The 17,524-nt window shown below is 44.5% G+C and overlaps 1 protein-coding gene and 1 long non-coding RNA gene across 2 annotated transcripts; both read right to left on the reverse strand.

The window, feature by feature from the left end:
* Window positions 1–3,692: 3,692 nt before the first annotated feature.
* Window positions 3,693–5,330, reverse strand: LOC125539169 (uncharacterized). The gene is made up of 2 exons (XR_007296699.2): window positions 4,445–5,330; window positions 3,693–4,363 (listed from the first exon to the last, which is right to left on the reverse strand). It is a non-coding gene; the product is annotated as an uncharacterized LOC125539169 (long non-coding RNA).
* A 111-nt stretch (window positions 5,331–5,441) lies between these two features.
* LOC125539159 (F-box/FBD/LRR-repeat protein At3g26920-like) lies at window positions 5,442–8,898 on the reverse strand. Its single transcript, XM_048702534.2, has 3 exons — window positions 7,958–8,898; window positions 7,736–7,870; window positions 5,442–7,602 (listed from the first exon to the last, which is right to left on the reverse strand). The coding sequence occupies exons 1-3, from the start codon at window positions 8,816–8,818 to the stop codon at window positions 7,060–7,062; spliced, it is 1,539 nt and encodes a 512-aa protein (XP_048558491.2). The 5' UTR covers window positions 8,819–8,898; the 3' UTR covers window positions 5,442–7,059.
* Window positions 8,899–17,524: the final 8,626 nt, after the last annotated feature.

Below are 17,524 nucleotides of genomic sequence, written 5' to 3' on the forward strand. Positions count from 1 at the left end.
CCACTAGTATGACGCAAGTGATGAGGGTTCACTAGCGGTGTCAAGACCCGATGCCACTAACTGACTGCACATTACCTTCGTCGGTACTCAACATCCTGCTAACATGATTATAGGTGGCGCAGGAGCCACAACGCCATAGGTAAAGAAAATAGTAGTGGCGTTCATACTGTTCGAGCGCTGGTAGTCAATGATTAAATAGTGGCATTCTGCTTCTTTCCGGCGCCGCTAGTAAATGCTGACGGTTTTACAAAAAAAGATGTTGCCCAGGCAATTTTTTCTGTAATTAGACACATGCTACTATACATAACCTAAAGCAATGACAAGTAAATCTTAGTTGTGCATCACATCAATTAGTAATTTTATATTAGGAGTAGTATTTGTTGCCAACAATTGCAAAAGATAATGGCATACAACTAATATGAAAACATCACTTAGTAGCATGGTATCCTTAGACTTGAGCTGCAACTTGTGCATTCTAGCAGTAATCTTCCTCTTCATTTTGAATCTTTTGTTTTCGGCCTCTTTATCTCTTAGTTTCTACTCAAGCATCAAATTCTGGCTGGCAAGCTCAGTGATAACACTTCTAGTCCTCCCCTCTTTCTTTGTCAACCCACTTGACATAAGAGAGTGGTTCTTCTACACCCACTCTCGATGCACCCACGGTGCACCCACGCAAGAAAACATATCAAAACATTTCGAAAAAATCTGAAACTTCGTGGAAATGATCATCAACAAATGTTATGGGGGCTTGCAAAATTTGGTGGCCAAATAACATTCGAGGAGCTCTCTATAAAAAAGACAAAATCACTGAAAATTAGTCAAAATGTATGTGCACTGTTTGAGCAGATTTTGCAATTTTGTCTTTTTTGTAGAGCGCTTCTCGAATGTTATTTGACCACCAAATTTTGCAAGCCCTCATAACATTTGTTGATCATCATTTCCACGAAGTTTCATATTTTTTCGAAATGTTTTGATATGTTTTCTTGCGTGGGTGCATCGAGAGTGGGTGCAGCCACTACTTTCTACTTGACATAATCACATGCAGTGGAATAATCCTGCGAAGTGCAACAAATATACAAATTACTTTACACTCATAAATATAGGGGTTGTACGAAAATCAAGTAGGAATAAAATTAACCTCGTAAGGGCACCCCAAAAACCTCCTTCCAGAGTCACTTCCCTGGGTGCACACACGAAGAACACAATCTAGATGATGTTTACACTTTTGAACCTTATGCTGCACACGACTGACATTGCTACTGGGGTCACACTCTGGCAGCACATCATTGTCAACATCCTCGGGGGCTCATGGTCCTCAGGGGCCGAGGCTGAATTACATACATCCTGCCAATACAGTACGAAGGTAGTCTCCCATTGTTCCTCGTGACCGCCCATTGCACTACTGAAAAAGAAGACGGGTAACAAAAGATAAATGGTATATAGCTTAATTGCCAGGACTTCAAAATGATTAAAACAAACTCCATAATTAAAATTTTGACTTCAAGAAAAATATGACACGTTTTGCAGGTCAAAACGATCTACAGTAGTAATATACATTGCTCCGCTTCATGTGTACAACATAGATGAGCAAATCTAAGCCCATGAACTAAATTTTCGCTAACAATTTTGTCTAAGCGCCGACGTTGACATACTCCGCCTGCAAGCATCAAGATAAACTCAGAAAAGCACACGGAATCATCGGAGACTCATGGTTTTTCTAAACATGGATAATTAACTTGGAACAACTCCATGTTATTCATATTTGAGAGAAGTGCATATTTCAACTCTGAACTTTTGGACTAGTCTAATTTACAACCCCGAACTCCAATACCGTCTAAACTACAACCCCCAACTCTCAAAACCGGTCAATATTCAACCCTCCCCTCTTTGTTGACCGGTTTTGACCTGGTTGACCGGTTTGACCAGTCAACAGGTCCAGTCAGCATGCCACATCAGCAAAAAATGCAAATTTTCCAAGGAAACAACCTGTAAAATCGAAGAATATACAGGAAAAGAAATAATAAATCCAATTTCCGAAAAACACGGAAAATAAAAAAACGAATTTCCAAAAAAAATCATAAAAAACCCAAAAACTCAAATTCCAGAAAAAAAATCATTTTTTATTTTCCCTAGCTTTTTCGCGAACAATTTTTTCGGAATTTTGCTTTTTTATATTTTTTTCCTGATCTTACAGATTTTTATTTTCTTTTTCTTGAAATTTTGAAAAAAAAATCTCACGTGGCATGCTGATTGGACCCGTTGACTAGTCAAAACTGGTCACCCCAGGTCAAAACCGGTCAACAGAGAGGGGAGGGTTGAATCCTGCCCGGTTTTGAGACTTGGGGGTTGTAATTTAGACGGTATTAAAGTTCGGGGTTGTAAATTAAACTAGGGCAAGAGTTCAGGGTTGAAATATGCACTTCTCTCTTCATATTTAGAAGAACAAGGAGTCACAGATGATTTATGTGAATTCTTTGATACCTATTCATGTTAGCTAGGGAGGGCAAATCAAATGCGGGAACTTAAAAAAAGTTTTAAACAAAATATAGAACAATGACTCGGAACTGCCCATCTGTGTTGTACTGATGAAAAAGAGCAACATATAGTGCTACTGATTACGAGAAGTGCAGCGCTGCACGCAGTGGCAGCTGCACGCGCGGCATCAACGGCGGGAGGACCATCGCGATTCGCACCAAGCTGTCACCCTGTGCGTTCGGTTTATTCGGTTTACATGATTCGGTTTATACGGTTTTTCGGTTTGTACGGTATTAATACTTCGGTAAATACGGTATGAAATTAAAATACGGTTCGGTTTTGATATATACCAAATTATTTCGGTATGGTTTCAGTATATACCATAAAAACCAAAGTTGACGCGAATTTGAAAATGACGTAATAATAATTTTCAAATTTATGACTCAAAACACATACTATTTTACACAAATAGTATATGACTATATATATAAGTATATATGCATGCATTAATTCATCTGTTGATGGTTATGGACGTGCTTAGCATTTTAAAAAGAGAAAAATGACTATGTTACAAGAAAATTTTACATGCTTATTAGTGAATTTGACTCATGCACAAGAAAAATGACAACTTGTATGGTTGTTCATCTCAAGAAATATAAATTTATTTTTACTTCGGTTTATTCGGTTAACCGTTCGGTTTTTCGGTATATACCATAAAAATCAAAGTTCAAATCGGTATGAAAAGTTCATACCATACCGAAACCAGAAACCATAAAAACCATAAAATCGGTTCGGTTCGGTTTATTTTCGGTATGGTTTTTCAGTTCGGTTTTGAAATGCACAGGGTGACCAAGCTGGCATGCTTCCTAGAGTATAGTCGTGCGGGGATGGAGAGTGCCGTTTTATGCGTATTTAGGAAGGGACCGGGCTGACAGTACTTACTGACACACTGGTTTGCGCAGCACGGCCATGGTACATGCGGAGCACAGCTATCGTCAGTGCCATCCCCATGTCCAGTGGTTAATAGATTTCACAGCCCTTGGCAAAAAAAAAATCACTGCCACAAAGCGATTCTTTTGCCGATAATGACACCACGACTTGGAATGGAGAAGGCTTGCAGTTCGCATCTAGTAATTCAATTATTGGATGAAAAACTCCACCTGTAACACTCCCATCCAGTCTGGTAAGCTCAAACTACCAAGGAAATACAAACGTAATTCGTAGAAAACAAATGGCTTTTATTAATGAACCAGAACATAAGTCTTTCGAATCCCAATCGAAAGCAAATAAACCAGTGCAAATACAGACCTTCAGGATCAAATAGGGATACAAAGACACAAGACAGATGACTAAAATCGGAGATACAGACCCAAGTAACTAGTTTTCTTGCGCCCAGCGACACCACCGCTGCAGGTAGCCGCGGCGCCCAGTGAGCTGCCGCCTGCACGCCCGACGAATGTGTGCCAACCCCTATGTCCGCCGATGGCTAAGCGCCGCCGCCAGAGCTCAATGTCGTGCACACCCCCGATGACTCCACATCTGACGCCGGTGTGCCCCCCAACACATGTGCTTCGGGGACCGGCGGCTCGACGCCGCACCCCGCGTGTGCACCCCCGACCACATCTGGAGCGCTCGCCGCAAAAATTGGTTCGCAAAAGGCGACAGGACCATGGAGGAAGGAGGATAGCATAGACCAGCGCGGTCAACCGGCAAGAACAGAGCCACAGATTTTTACTAACATGTCGCCCAACGACGGCACCGCCCTGATCCGGCTGGCGCATATCAAGAGAGAACGCTCGCACGACCGAATTCGGCCGCCGCGGCGCCGCCACCGCCCGAAATGGACGCCCCCAAGCGTGCTCCTGGATCGTTGACCGCCGACATCGATCTGCAGTACCGGCGAGCGGAGCAAGCTCGTAAGTTATAGATTCCAACGACAAATGGTATAAAGGAGCAGAGTTCCACTCACCCAGATTCTGCACCAGTCGCCATGAGCAGAGCCTGACGAACCACGGGCGCCACCACTGCCTCCGGCTTGGCGTGGTCTTTGCCCCAGATGTGAAAAGGGATCCCGTGGTCTTTGCCCCAACCTGGTTACACGCCACCAAGCCAGGGCCCGCCTGTCAAAATTAATAATGTACCCTCTGCACGCTCTGAGCGGACCGACCCTGCGTACGTCAAAAGTCAAAACCTGTACCAGGCAAGCCCACCGGAGGCGATGTGTGCGGTGTATTTGCTTGTATCCAGCAATGTATGTCAGCTTTAGTTATTTTCACGTTTTCTTTTGCACACATCACATCGCGCAGCACGGCCGTCGATGCGCTGCGTGCAGGAAGGCCGCTCTCTACTGATTACCAACTTCTCATCATTGATCAAGATATAGTCTAGTCCAACATCGATTCATAGAAATCTATTTCAAAACAATTACAAGATAACCTCAGGCAATATTATGGACCTTATGTCATACCCAAATGTGCGCCCAACTTTCGACACATAGTTAGGAATTCAACTAATTCCTAGACAGGTTGCTTAATTGAAAGATAGGAAAACACTTAGCAGGTGTGTAGGTCTAAAGTAGTGCTAACCATTAGTCTTCCTATCTGTACAACAAGATAGTAAGACAATTAATACTGCTCATTCCAACTTGTTGTACAGATAAAGAAGTTAATGATCGGTCCAGTGGAACATCATAGTGTACAAAGAGTTAATGATCGGTCTCTAAATATTCTTACTCTCATGGTTTGAAAGCTTGGTTTGCTCTCACCCTTTGCGTCATCGGTGCAACGGGTCATCTAGTTACACTAACAAACAAGGGAGCCACATAATATATATTTTTTGATGGGGAAAAGCTAGTGTTGGACTGCACATTCTATAATGGATATATTTATGATATTATCCTCAAATATGAACCCGATATGAACCAGACTAAGTTGTCTGTGAGGGGGGGGGGGGGGGGGGGCATTTGCACCATGATATCCTGGTTGGCATATTGTTTATATTGCACATTATCCATGTTACTGCATAAATAAAGGGAGGAAGCAGAGTGAGAGGATTCCACCGGGCGAGCCAGTTGCATTTTTATGTTGAACAATGACCAGATTTCTAGCGAGGAAGGATCTCTGTTTAACTTCATCTCAAGTTGAGAGTTTTGTTTCCTGAAAGAAACATGCATTAGTTTTTAACTGAATAAGTTCAGATAAGACGTCAGAGCATTTTGGCGGGAGGCCAAGGCCACATACGTTCCAACAGCAAAGTTTGAATTTTGTATTAACCATAGGCAGACAATTGCACCGAATTGAGAGGAAAATGGGTAATGTAAGCAGCAAATCGAGATTGAAATTAAACGAGAGTACCGTTTTTTTACAGACTAAAGGGATGAAAGCAAATACTGAAACGAGTACTGGGAACCCAAAAGAGCATGGCATGGTCACCTGCAATGGCGCTAATTGTCTATGATTGACAACATAAAAAGATCGACTACCTGGATGGGCAGCGACGGATGGCGAAAGGCGCGATCGTCTAATATGCTGCAACTTGGCGATCATGCAGTTTAACTGAAACTGAATCAGTCAAACATATGATGCCAGGAAACAACAAAAGATGAAAAGATCATTAACGAATCAGCCTATTCTCCACGCCAAATCATTTGCTGACAAAGGACTGCAAAATATAAAAAAGGAAACAACCAAAAGTATATATATACACCACTGATCTGTTCTACGTATCGACCATAGCATATTATTAGTATTTGAAATGAGCACTTGTAAAATGTAAGCTCAAATTGAATAATCAGTAGCAAGGAAGCTCTGAGTACTCATTTGGTTTAACTCAAAGTGCATCAGCCAAACACTTGAGGCAAAACCACAGCGTCAGAAAAGAACCAAATATTAACGAATCAAGCTGCCTGCTCTCAGAGTTCAGAAATCATCCTCATTCACAGTAGCTGCGCTTGTTGGCATGGGACAGTTCAACTCATGTAAATATGATAAACTGATAAATCAAGTAGTATAACATTTTCCCATTTTCACATTCTGTGTCAGAATGAGCTCAGGAAACCATTAAAAACAGATAAGTGTAGCTTTTAATGGCACCTAAATGTACACAGAAGAAACAACATGTAAAGTTTACATACTTTTCTTTATATGGCAATAGAATAAGTAGCGACAAGTGCAAGAAAACGAATTTCAATTGTGTGAAATAAATGGTTCTGACACAGAAGATACATTCTTGCCTAAACATGCAGAGACAGGGTTGCACATATTACTTGTGTGTTGCAATTTCAAATAGTGATCATACCTGCTGATAAAGTTGTAATAAATTGCATCCAATGAAATAAACTCTGTACTGCATATTTCTAGACAAAAGTTACAAGGTTTCTAGACAAAAAATACAAGGGTGTGTTCTTTATTAAAGCAAGAGTAGATACACAGATAAATTAGCTACAGCCAGCAGGTGCTCCCAGTAACGACCCGACATAGAATAGGAGAGAAACAATGAGTATTAACCAAACAGAAGACACAATACTAGCAACATTCTGGCTGGGTCAGGCACCACCTCCTCAGTCCTGTTTTCCCCCACAGTGAGTTACAAAGCACTGCATTGTTGAATCGAGTAGAAGACCATTTTGCAGAGCTTCACAAGAACCATTATATAGACTGAAGAACAAGGGAGCCACATAATACCATTGCTTTGGACAGAGAGGGTGACGCCAGCATCAAAAAGGCTAACTATATCTAACACACTTACCACATCCACACGAGGACTTGTCAAAGGATCAGCCATTGACAAATCATGGGTATGCCCGTGGTTTGCTGGGATCGCCTTTCCATCCCTTTTTAGTTCAATTCGAGCATTTTGAGAAGCTCTGTTATCCAACTGAAGCGGCCTATGTTGATCACGCATCCATTTGTCACACATACATCTGTAGCTGCCGTCGTCAAGAACTCCGATTTCCATTTCCTCCAGCACTTTGGCATTCAAAATAAAGAAGTTTGCAAAGTCGACTGATGGACTCTTGTCAGCATTGTAATTCTTCAACACCACTTTTTTTAGATGGAGTTCAAGGCATTCAATTTGCTCGAGTGGGTCAAACTTCCGCACATTATTCATAGCCTTTTGGGGATGCGACTGGGAATAGCAAAAATAAACGATATAGTGTCAGGTGACAACAAATTAGCAACAAAATACTACTAGTTCACTAGATCATAAGTCTGAACCACTGCTAAATTTGACATTTGTAGCAACAGATATAAGCACTCACAATGACATGGAGCTTCTCCAAGCAGGGGAAGCACTTGAGAAAATCAATAACTGTATCCAGATTAGGGCCAATTGAGTCAAGAGCCAAAATCTTCATTGTGTACATCTTGGTTGTCAAGCTGACAGCAAACATTTTCTGAAGAAAAACAAAAAAGTGTGTGATATATAAGAAATCATAGCCTGAATATAGGTATGTTGAATGCGATATTGTCCTGGCTGCTACCTGAAATACTGTCGTTCCAAATTGGAGTGTGGATATGCCTTCCGACAAAAAACCCAATATCTGCAGTTTAGGAGCCCGAATCACTCGTATAGTCGCGGGGCCATCATCTGGATAAATTGGCAGCAATCTATCAAGGCAAGGGGCATCCTCGATTACCAGCTCCTGGAAAGTGGTGACGCCTTGTGTGCGAGGAGCATAGAAGCCGATGCTCCGGAGGGTGGGCGACCTGATGCAAAAGCGACCAAAGCCCATGTTGTGCAGCGAGACGCTTTGCAGAACAAGGCAGCCCGAGATCACACTTTGCAGAGAGCTCTCCGAGATGCCGACATCGTATAGGATGAGCTGATTGAGGTGCGGGAAGCTCGGTGGCCGGGCAAGGTCAGGGAACCGGCAACCGCCGAGGCTGAGCACGCGCAGCGTCGGCGCGAAGCGGACCAGGGCGTGCTGCGGCAGCGGGTAGTAGCTATTCCGCAGGTTGGTGGCCTCGAGCTGGTGGAGGCCGGCGAGGGTCCCGGACCGGAACCAGCCGTCGACCTCGTCGAAGCTCTCCGGCAGGAACATGAGCTGGATTGAGAAGCGGCGGGCCGGGCCGGGGTGATCGGCGAGGATCCTGGAGACCAGCGCCGCGCGCGAGTCCTTTTCGGAGAGGTGGTAGTCGGCGATGAGGTTGAGCGGCGCCATGGAGGAGCGCCAGAGCGGGCGCCAGCGGCGGGAGAGTAACTGCGTGCGCGCGCCGTCCTTGGTGGGGAGGAGCGAGACGACGGTGCCGAGCAGCTCGTCCGGGAGGCGGCTGATGAGGTCGAGGTCGAGATCGAGATCTTCGGCGCCGTCGCCCGGTGGCCCCTGCCGGTCGTCCTCCATGGCCTGCGGTCGGCGCGCGCGAGGGTTTCGGCCGAGGACTAGGGAATAGACAGGGATCGTCTTCGGGAGAGACGGAGGGCGTAAACGGACGGCGAGCCACGGCACGATGTGGCCCAGCCCAGGCCGAACGAGACGATCGCCTTACCATGGCCCAGTGGTGTCAGCCCGTACAAGAACGGCGGCCTTTTTTGCACTCTCGTGATTTTTGTTTTATTTAACCAGGCGCCGATTTGTGGGAGCTACTAGTTAACGAGCGCTCTTTCGAGAGCCTCGCAACGATCAATGCCACTTGGCGCGCTCTAAGCCATTCACCACATGTCACGCTCTGGGCGCTCCCTCTGGATTTTTTTTTATTTTTTGGCACACGTTTTCGGCTTTTTAAACAGTTTTTCCGGATTTTTTGATGTTTTGGTTTTCCACCGGTCTTCCTTAGTTTTTCAATCAAAAAATTTTAAAAAAAAATGTGTGAAAAAACGCATTTTATTTTTTTCCTTTCGAGAGAGACATGGTTTTGCTTTCGCGAGAGGCACGGTTTTACTTTCACGAGAGTCACGGTTGTGCCTCTCGAAAACGAAAAAAAAACGCGTTTTCTATTATTATTTTTGTGAGTCATGGTTTTTCTTCTGCGAGAGGTACGGGTGTGCTTTCGCGAGAGTCACGACCGTGCCTTTCAGAAACGAAAAAAATGTGTTTTCTGTTTTTTTTTCTTTCACGAGTAACGGCTTTGCTTTCGCGGGAGGCACGTTTGTGCTTTCGCGAGAGTCATGGCCGTGCCTCTCGGAAAGGGAAAAAAACATGTTTTCTGTTTTTTTTTCTTTCATAAGAGTCACGGTTTTGCTTCCGCAAGAGGCACGGTTGTGCTTTCACGGGAGTCACGGGCGTGCCTCCTCGAAATCGGAAAAAACGTGTTTTCTCTTTTTTTTTCCTTCCGCGAGAGTCATGGTTTTGCTTCCGCGAGAGGCACAGTTGTGATTTGTGAGAGGCATGGGTGTGCCTCTTTCGGAAAGGGAAAAAACCCGTGCTCCCGGTTCGGTTTTTTCATCCGGTTTTTTTCGTCCGTTTTTTTCGTGAAAGAAAAGTTCGTTAAAATCTATCAACATAGGATCTAGTTTCGAAGATCTCGACGCGAGGAATCCAACGATGAAACCGGTTCGAGATTTGGACCCACGGTTTGAGAGATAAAACATTTTGACAAAAAAGAAAACTCCCAGCTTGCGACAAGTGGCGCGCTGCATGGGCGCCACTTGTCGCAATCAGAGAAATTGGAGTGATCTTCGCAACGAATACTCCTTTTTTTGGGGTTGCAACAAATACTCCTGAATTAGTGATTTCGCCGATTTGGGAGTTGGCGCTCACGTGCATGCCAACGGCGGGCGGCCCAATCTCGCCCCCGGCTCACTCGGCTGCTCGCTTCGCCCCACACTGGCCCGGGCACGCTGGCACGTTTTTAACGCTACTTACTTGTGTGACAAATTCCCTCAAAAGACATTGTGTAAAAAAACTGCTAATGTTTTTTGTCCTTTTAGTTTTTTCTAAAAATTTGAATGAACTCAAAAAAATTCTGATTAAATGAATGCGGTTTTGAATTTTATCACAAATATGCAAACGTTCATGAATTTTGCTAAAAAAATCTAAATTCAAAAAAATGTGGATTTGAAAAAAAATCATGGATTTAAAATTCATGAATTTGTAGAAAGTTTGCGGATTTAAAAAATCATGATTTCTAAAAACATGGATTTGAGAAACTTTAGGAAATTGGAAAATTATTCACCAATTTGAAAAAGTTCATGAATTCAAAAAATGTTCATGAAATTAGAAAAACTAGAAAACAGATAAAAAAAGTACCAAAAATAAAAAGGGTAGATGAAAAAGGAAAGAACAAAAGAAAACCCAAGCAAAACACAAAGGAAAAAAAACCTGAAAACACCGGGCCGAAAACTTGTAAAAATTTCTAAGAACCAGGCTCGAAAGAGCAAAACCGAGCAAAAAGTTGTGAAATCTTCTGGAAAACGAGAGCGTGCGAGACCTTTATATATAGGTCGGCCCATACAAGACATTCAATTGGCGCCGTGTACAATTAATTCATTATTTGGCGGATCCCCTGGCGACCTCTTTCGGGCGCCAGTGGTGCACGCGCTGCTTTAGGCGAGCCTTGGAGACGACAGCCGGCGGCGGTGGCCCGTGGCGGCACAAGACGTACACGGCGGACCAGCGGCTTTGGCTTGGTGCCACTATCGGCGGGAACCACGGCAGGGACCGCCATGGGTTCGACGGGAGGAGCAGTGAGACCGGCTGGCGAATCGGCGGCGGGTGGGATGTGGACGGGGAGCGGAAAACTTTCGCGGGGCCGCTGGGTTTGCGCGTGGCCGAGTTTAGGCCTCCTTTGGTTTGTAGGAATTTTATAGGAATTCTATAGGATAGGATTTGTAAAGGAAAAATTCCTTTGACGCCCTTTGGTTTATAGGAATGGATTCCTATTCCTATGTAGGATGGGATTCAATCCTTCACATTTTGAAGGAAAAAAAACATTCGCCTAGAGTCAATGGAAAAATTTCTATTCTTTGCATCAAATGACATCTCTTCCTTTATAGAAATTGAGATGCATGTCATCTCACTTCCTATAATTTTCCTATTTCTTAAAAAATTTTATCATATGAATCAAAGAAGGCATATAGTTTTTGTGGCAGCTGCATGGTTGCTGCGAATATGCAGCAGCGGGGGCACTGTTTGGGCATGATGGAAAAAATCGAAAGATCCAGCTGATGGCTGGCTTGTATTTCATTGATAAGCAGGGAGCAGACTGGGAAAAAAAGATACATACAGTTTCCACTAGTGGAGATAACTGCAGAAAACACACTCAAAACGTTGCACTCACTACTCCCTACTGTCCCCCATGGGGTGCTCAATGCAGATCGCTCCAGCTTGCCTCCAGAGCTCAACATCTCTCTTAAATAGCGGCTAGTATATCTTCATGGCTAGCGACAGCAGTTCTGAAAGTGCATGCGTCTCTGCTTCCAAATTTCCCAGAGTATGATCAAGATCATAGTCCGAATCCCTTTCCTATGTTCAGGTTTGGTGGTCCCGATCTTCTCTGTCACAATCTCCGTTGTGTTTTTCTTTGTATACCATCTGGCCGGTTCAATCCAACCCAAGCCGTTGTTGCTCACCATATAGCAAGGGAAACATTATATTCGCAGAACAAGTGAGCCAACTTATTCAAAAGTTCGAATTGATGGAGAGAAATGGGCAATATATTTTAACACTCCCCCTCACGTCTAGACTATTTTAGTCCTTAGACGTGGGATCGATGTAACACCTACGATGCGGCTATATCTCCCACGTGTCAGAGCACGACTTAGAGGCATAACCGCATAGTAGGCATGTCGCAAGAGGGGTAATCTTTACACATCCCATGTACTGAATATGAAAGGGATAAAGAGTTGGCTTACAATCGCCACTTCACACAATACATGAATATAGCATTACAACATCCAGAATACAATCAAGGTCCGACTACGGAATCAAAATAAAAGAAGACTACCCCTAATGCAAAAGATCCCCGATCGCCCCAACTGGGCGCCACTACTGATCAGCTGAAACGAAACAACACAATGAACGAGATCTTCATCGAGCTCCTCCTTGAGCTCGGTTGCGTCACCTGCACGAAATCATCGGCACCTGCAAGCTGGTTTGGAAGTATCTGTGAGTCACGGGGACTCAGCAATCTCACACCCTCGCGATCAAGACTATTTAAGCTTATAGGAAGGGTAAAAGGTTTGAGATGGAGCTGCAGCAAGCACTAGCATATATGGTGGCTAACATACGCAAATGAGAGCGAGAAGAGAAGGCAAATGCACGGTCGAGAAAACTATGATCAAGAAGTGATCCTAGAACAACCTACGATCAAGCATAACTCCAACACTGTGTTCACTTCCTGAACTCCGCCGGAAAGAGACCATCATGGCCACACACGCGGTTGACCCATTTTAATTAAGTTAAGTTTCAGGTTTTCTACAACCGGACATTAACAAATTCTCATCTGCCCATAACCGCCGGCACGACTTTCGAAAGTTCAAAACCCTGCAGGGGTGTCCCAACTTAGCCCATCACAAGCTCTCACGGTCAACAAAGGATATTCCTTCTCCCAGGAAGACCCAATCAGACTCGGAATCCCGGTTACAAGACATCTCGACAATGGTAAAACAAGACCAGCAAAGCCACCCGGTGTGCCGACAAATCCCGATAGGAGCTGCACATATCTCGTTCTTAGGGCACACCGGATAAGCTAAGCGTACAGGAGCCGACGTAACCCAAGTTGCCAAGGGATGGCCCTGCACGGTGCTCTAGTTTGGACTAACACTCAGAGGAGCACTGGCCCGGGGGTTTAAATGAAGATGATCTTTGAGTCTGCAGAACCCAAGGGAAAAAAAAGGCTAGGTGGCAAATGGTAAAACCAATGTTAGGCCTTGTTGGAGGAGTTTTATTCAAGGCGAACTGTTAAGGGGTTCCCATTATAACCCAACCGCATAAGGAACGCAAAATCAAGGAACATAACACCGGTATGACGGAAACTAGGGCGGCAAGAGTGGAACAAAACACCAGGCATAAGACCGAGCCTTCCACCCTTTACCAAGTATATAGATGCATTAATTAAATAAGAGATATTGTGATATCCCAACAAATATCCATGTTCCAACATGGAACAAACTTCATCTTCACCTGCAACTAACAACGCTATAAGAGGGCTGAGCAAAGCGGTAACATGGCCAAACAACGATTTGCTAGGACGATGTGGGTTAGAGGCTTGACATGGCAATATGGGAGGCATGATATAGCAAGTGGTAGGTATCGCAGCATAGCAATAGAGCGAGCAACTAGCAAGCAAACATAGAAGTGATTTCGAGGGTATGGTCATCTTGACTGAGATCCCGCAAGGAAGAAGAACGAGTTCATGAAGAAGACAAACGGGCATAGTCGAACGGATCCTCACAAACGCGACGTTATCGGAACCAACCTGAAGAAGCAACACCGGAAAGAAGCAAACTGTTGGGTTTCGTAGTAATTTCAAAAAAAAAAATCCTATGCACACGCAAGATCATGGTGATGCATAGCAACGAGAGGGGGAGAGTGTGATCTACATACCCTTGTAGATCGACAACGGAAGCGTTAACTTGGTTGATGTAGTCGTACGTCTCCACGGCCCGACCGATCAAGCACCGAAACTACGACACCTCCGAGTTCTAGCACACGTTCAGCTCGATGACGATCCCCGGACTCCGATCCAGCAAAGTGTCGGGGAAGAGTTCCGTCAGCACCACGGCGTGGTGACGATCTTGATGTACTACCATCGCAGGGCTTCGCCTAAGCACCGCTACAATATTATCGAGGACTATGGTGGAAGGGGGCACCGCACACGGCTAAGAATATGATCACGTGGATCAACTTGTGTCTCTAGGGGTGCCCCTTGTCTCCGTATATAAAGCCTCAAAGGAGGGGGGCCGGCTGGCCATCATAGGGCGCGCCAGGAGGAGTCCTACTCCTTCCGGGAGTAGGACTCCCCCCCTTTCCTAGTTGGAATAGGATTGTGAAGGGGGGAAAGAGAGAGAGAAGGAAGGGGGCGCCGGCCCCCTCTCTCCTTGTCCTATTCGGACTAAGGGGGGAGGGGCGCGCGGCCCATCCCTGGCCACCTCTCCTATCTCCCACTAAGGCCCACTAAGGCCCATATACCTCCCGGGGGGTTCCGGTAACCTCCCGGTACTCCGGTAAAATCCCGATTTCATCCGGAACACTTCCGATATCCAAACATAGGCTTCCAATATATCAATCTTTATGTCTCGACCATTTCGAGACTCCTCGTCATGTCCGTGATCACATCCGGGACTCCGAACAAACTTTGGTACATCAAAAATGCATAAACTCATAATATAACTGTCATCGTAACCTTAAGCGTGCGGACCCTACGGGTTCGAGAACAATGTAGACATGACCGAGACACGTCTCTGGTCAATAACCAATAGCGGAACCTGGATGCTCATATTGGCTCCTACATATTCTACGAAGATCTTTTATCGGTCAGACCGCATAACAACATACGTTGTTCCCTTTGTCATCGGTATGTTACTTGCCCGAGATTCGATCGTCGGTATCCCATACCTAGTTCAATCTCGTTACCGGCAAGTCTCTTTACTCGTTCCGTGATACATCATCCCGCAACTAACTCATTAGTTGCAATGCTTGCAAGGCTTCAGTGATGTGCATTACCGAGAGGGCCCAGAGATACCTCTCCGACAATCGGAGTGACAAATCCTAATCTCGAAATACGCCAACCCAACATGTACCTTTGGAGACACCTGTAGAGCTCCTTTATAATCATCCAGTTACGTTGTGACGTTTGGTAGCACAGAAAGTGTTCCTCCAGCAAACGGGAGTTGTATAATCTCATAGTCATAGGAACATGTATAAGTCATGAAGAAAGCAATAGCAACATACTAAACGATCGGGTGCTAAGCTAATGGAATGGGTCATGTCAATCAGATCATTCAACTAATGATGTGATCCCGTTAATCAAATGACAACTCTTTGTCCATGGTTAGGAGACATAACCATCTTTGATTAATGAGCTAGTCAAGTAGAGGCATACTAGTGACATTCTGTTTGTCTATGTATTCACACATGTATTATGTTTCCGGTTAATACAATTCTAGCATGAATAAAAAACTTTTATCATGATATAAGGAAATAAATAATAACTTTATTATTGCCTCTAGGGCATATTTCCTTCACAAACAACATAGTAAACAACCATCACATAAGCATGGCATGATGCACAAACAATTATGATGCATGTCCGGTTTAATGAAGAGTGGCAAAGTGCAACAACTAAAACTACAAATTAAGTGGAGCTCAATATGCAACGGGTTGCATATTGACGAAACACCACATCAATTATTTAGTTCTCTCCCGGTTAGGTACTCAACAATATTAAATGTTGGTTAACATGGCAAGAGGTGAGGCATGACAAAACTACACCATCTAAACAATTTAAATGGGGCCGGATATAACAAATAACGAATCCGGTAAATCTCCATATGCCTTAGTAATTTATTACAACAACAATCTAAACATTTTAATTGTTGTTATCATGATGCGGATGACATGAACAAGTTTATGCAATTTTTATTAAAAGTTGACAAGAGCATCATGAAGCATTTGTCACCGTGGTGGAAAGGAAAGGGGTCCCACGGCAACGATAACGAAAACGGTGCCACGGCAGCGTTCCGGTTCCGGTAACTCGATTGAGATACCAATGCAAAGGAGAAGTGTGCGGATGAGTGCAAAAGATGGTGGGGCGCTCCCGGATTCCGGGTGTCCCACGAGTTGGCGACAAGAAAACGAGTGACAATTTGGACACGGTGCAAACACGAGCATCTCAAACATCGCAAGCATTCGTTAACGCACGTCGTCAACTCAAGATCTCTTGGCTCTGATACCATATTGAATTCATGCTCCAGCCAACTTATCCAAAAGTCCGAACTGATGGAGAGATGTGGGCAATATATTTCAACAAGCCGAACTCTCCAGGTTTTTGAAACAAAATTGACAGAAGTAGTTGTTGGGCCATCCCCTCCTTTGAAGGCCGTCATTGCACCATAGCCTGTCCCTATTAAGGATGGCAATTTTACCCATGGACAAGGATACCCATGGATATCCGACCCGTATGAACAGGGTTTGGATATGCTTTTGCGCCCATGGGCAGCGCCCAAACACGACCCGGTTACTTGTGGGTAGGGCATGGATATAATCTGGTACCCATGGATATACCCAAACCCGATCCGGTAGTTTGACATAATGGGCAATATTCTGCTATCCCTACCCTAGAGTCACACGTCCCACTGTAATTTTTCCCATTATTATCTAAAACATGCAATACAAATTGCACAATCCACACCCTAACTTTTATTAGTTGACATTCAATCCCCACCTTAATATTACTTCAGCCCTCCTTCTCATCCTTTTACCTCGTTGCTAAATGACTCATCATTAAGTATCAGCTCTGTCTCCTCTTCTTACTCCTCCTGCATTCTGAGAGATGGTCGGCGGTGTCAGCTGCTACCTCCATGTATGGTGGAGCACTGCAACAACCAGCACCATCGGCCTACGACAAAGCAACTCCGTATCCCCTCGACCCCTCTGTCTCTGCTTTTTCACACACGCATTGACGCATGGGTGTAATAGCTTATGTGCACATTGTGCTATGTCTTATGTATATGTCTTGAGAGGACCCGATGGACATCGAATGGGTATGGATATCCATCAGGTTTGGACATGGACACAAATTTTCGCCCATGGGTTTTTTTATTGATGGGCAGAGACTGTCTTTATGGATATGGATATGGATTTGATATTTTTTAACTCGATCCAAACCCGACCCATTGCCATCCTTAGTCTCTATGAAGCAGCCAGGCGAAAATCTTGATGTGTCCTGGCGCCCATGCTTTCGAGAAGATGTGCCTGTAGTCCGACAAGCTGAGGCCCTGAAACTGTATCTTGAATGCAGATGTTGTGGAGTACTGTCCCATGGACTGGTGTTTTTGCCCGTAGGTGCCTAAACGACAGTTTTTATAACACAATGGTGTTTTTTCATGACCGCGGTGGTGCTTTTCATCACCTGTTGGAGATGCTCTGACTGCTCAACGTTGCCAAACA

The sequence above is a fragment of the Triticum urartu genome, chromosome 1A (assembly GCF_056163025.1).
Source record: "Triticum urartu cultivar PI428250 chromosome 1A, HENAU_Tu73, whole genome shotgun sequence".
Classification (NCBI taxonomy): Eukaryota; Viridiplantae; Streptophyta; class Magnoliopsida; order Poales; family Poaceae; genus Triticum; species Triticum urartu.

Bases quoted from the DNA above. Each gene is read 5' to 3' on its own strand.
- LOC125539159 (XM_048702534.2), bottom strand. From the start codon at position 8,818: ATGGAGGACGACCGGCAGGGGCCACCGGGCGACGGCGCCGAAGATCTC. The intron at 7,871-7,957 runs GTAGCAGCCAGG...GTTTTTCTTCAG, and splicing joins TTGGAACGACAGTATTTCAG to AAAATGTTTGCTGTCAGCTT. The intron at 7,603-7,735 runs GTGAGTGCTTAT...TGCTATTCCCAG, and splicing joins TGGAGAAGCTCCATGTCATT to TCGCATCCCCAAAAGGCTAT.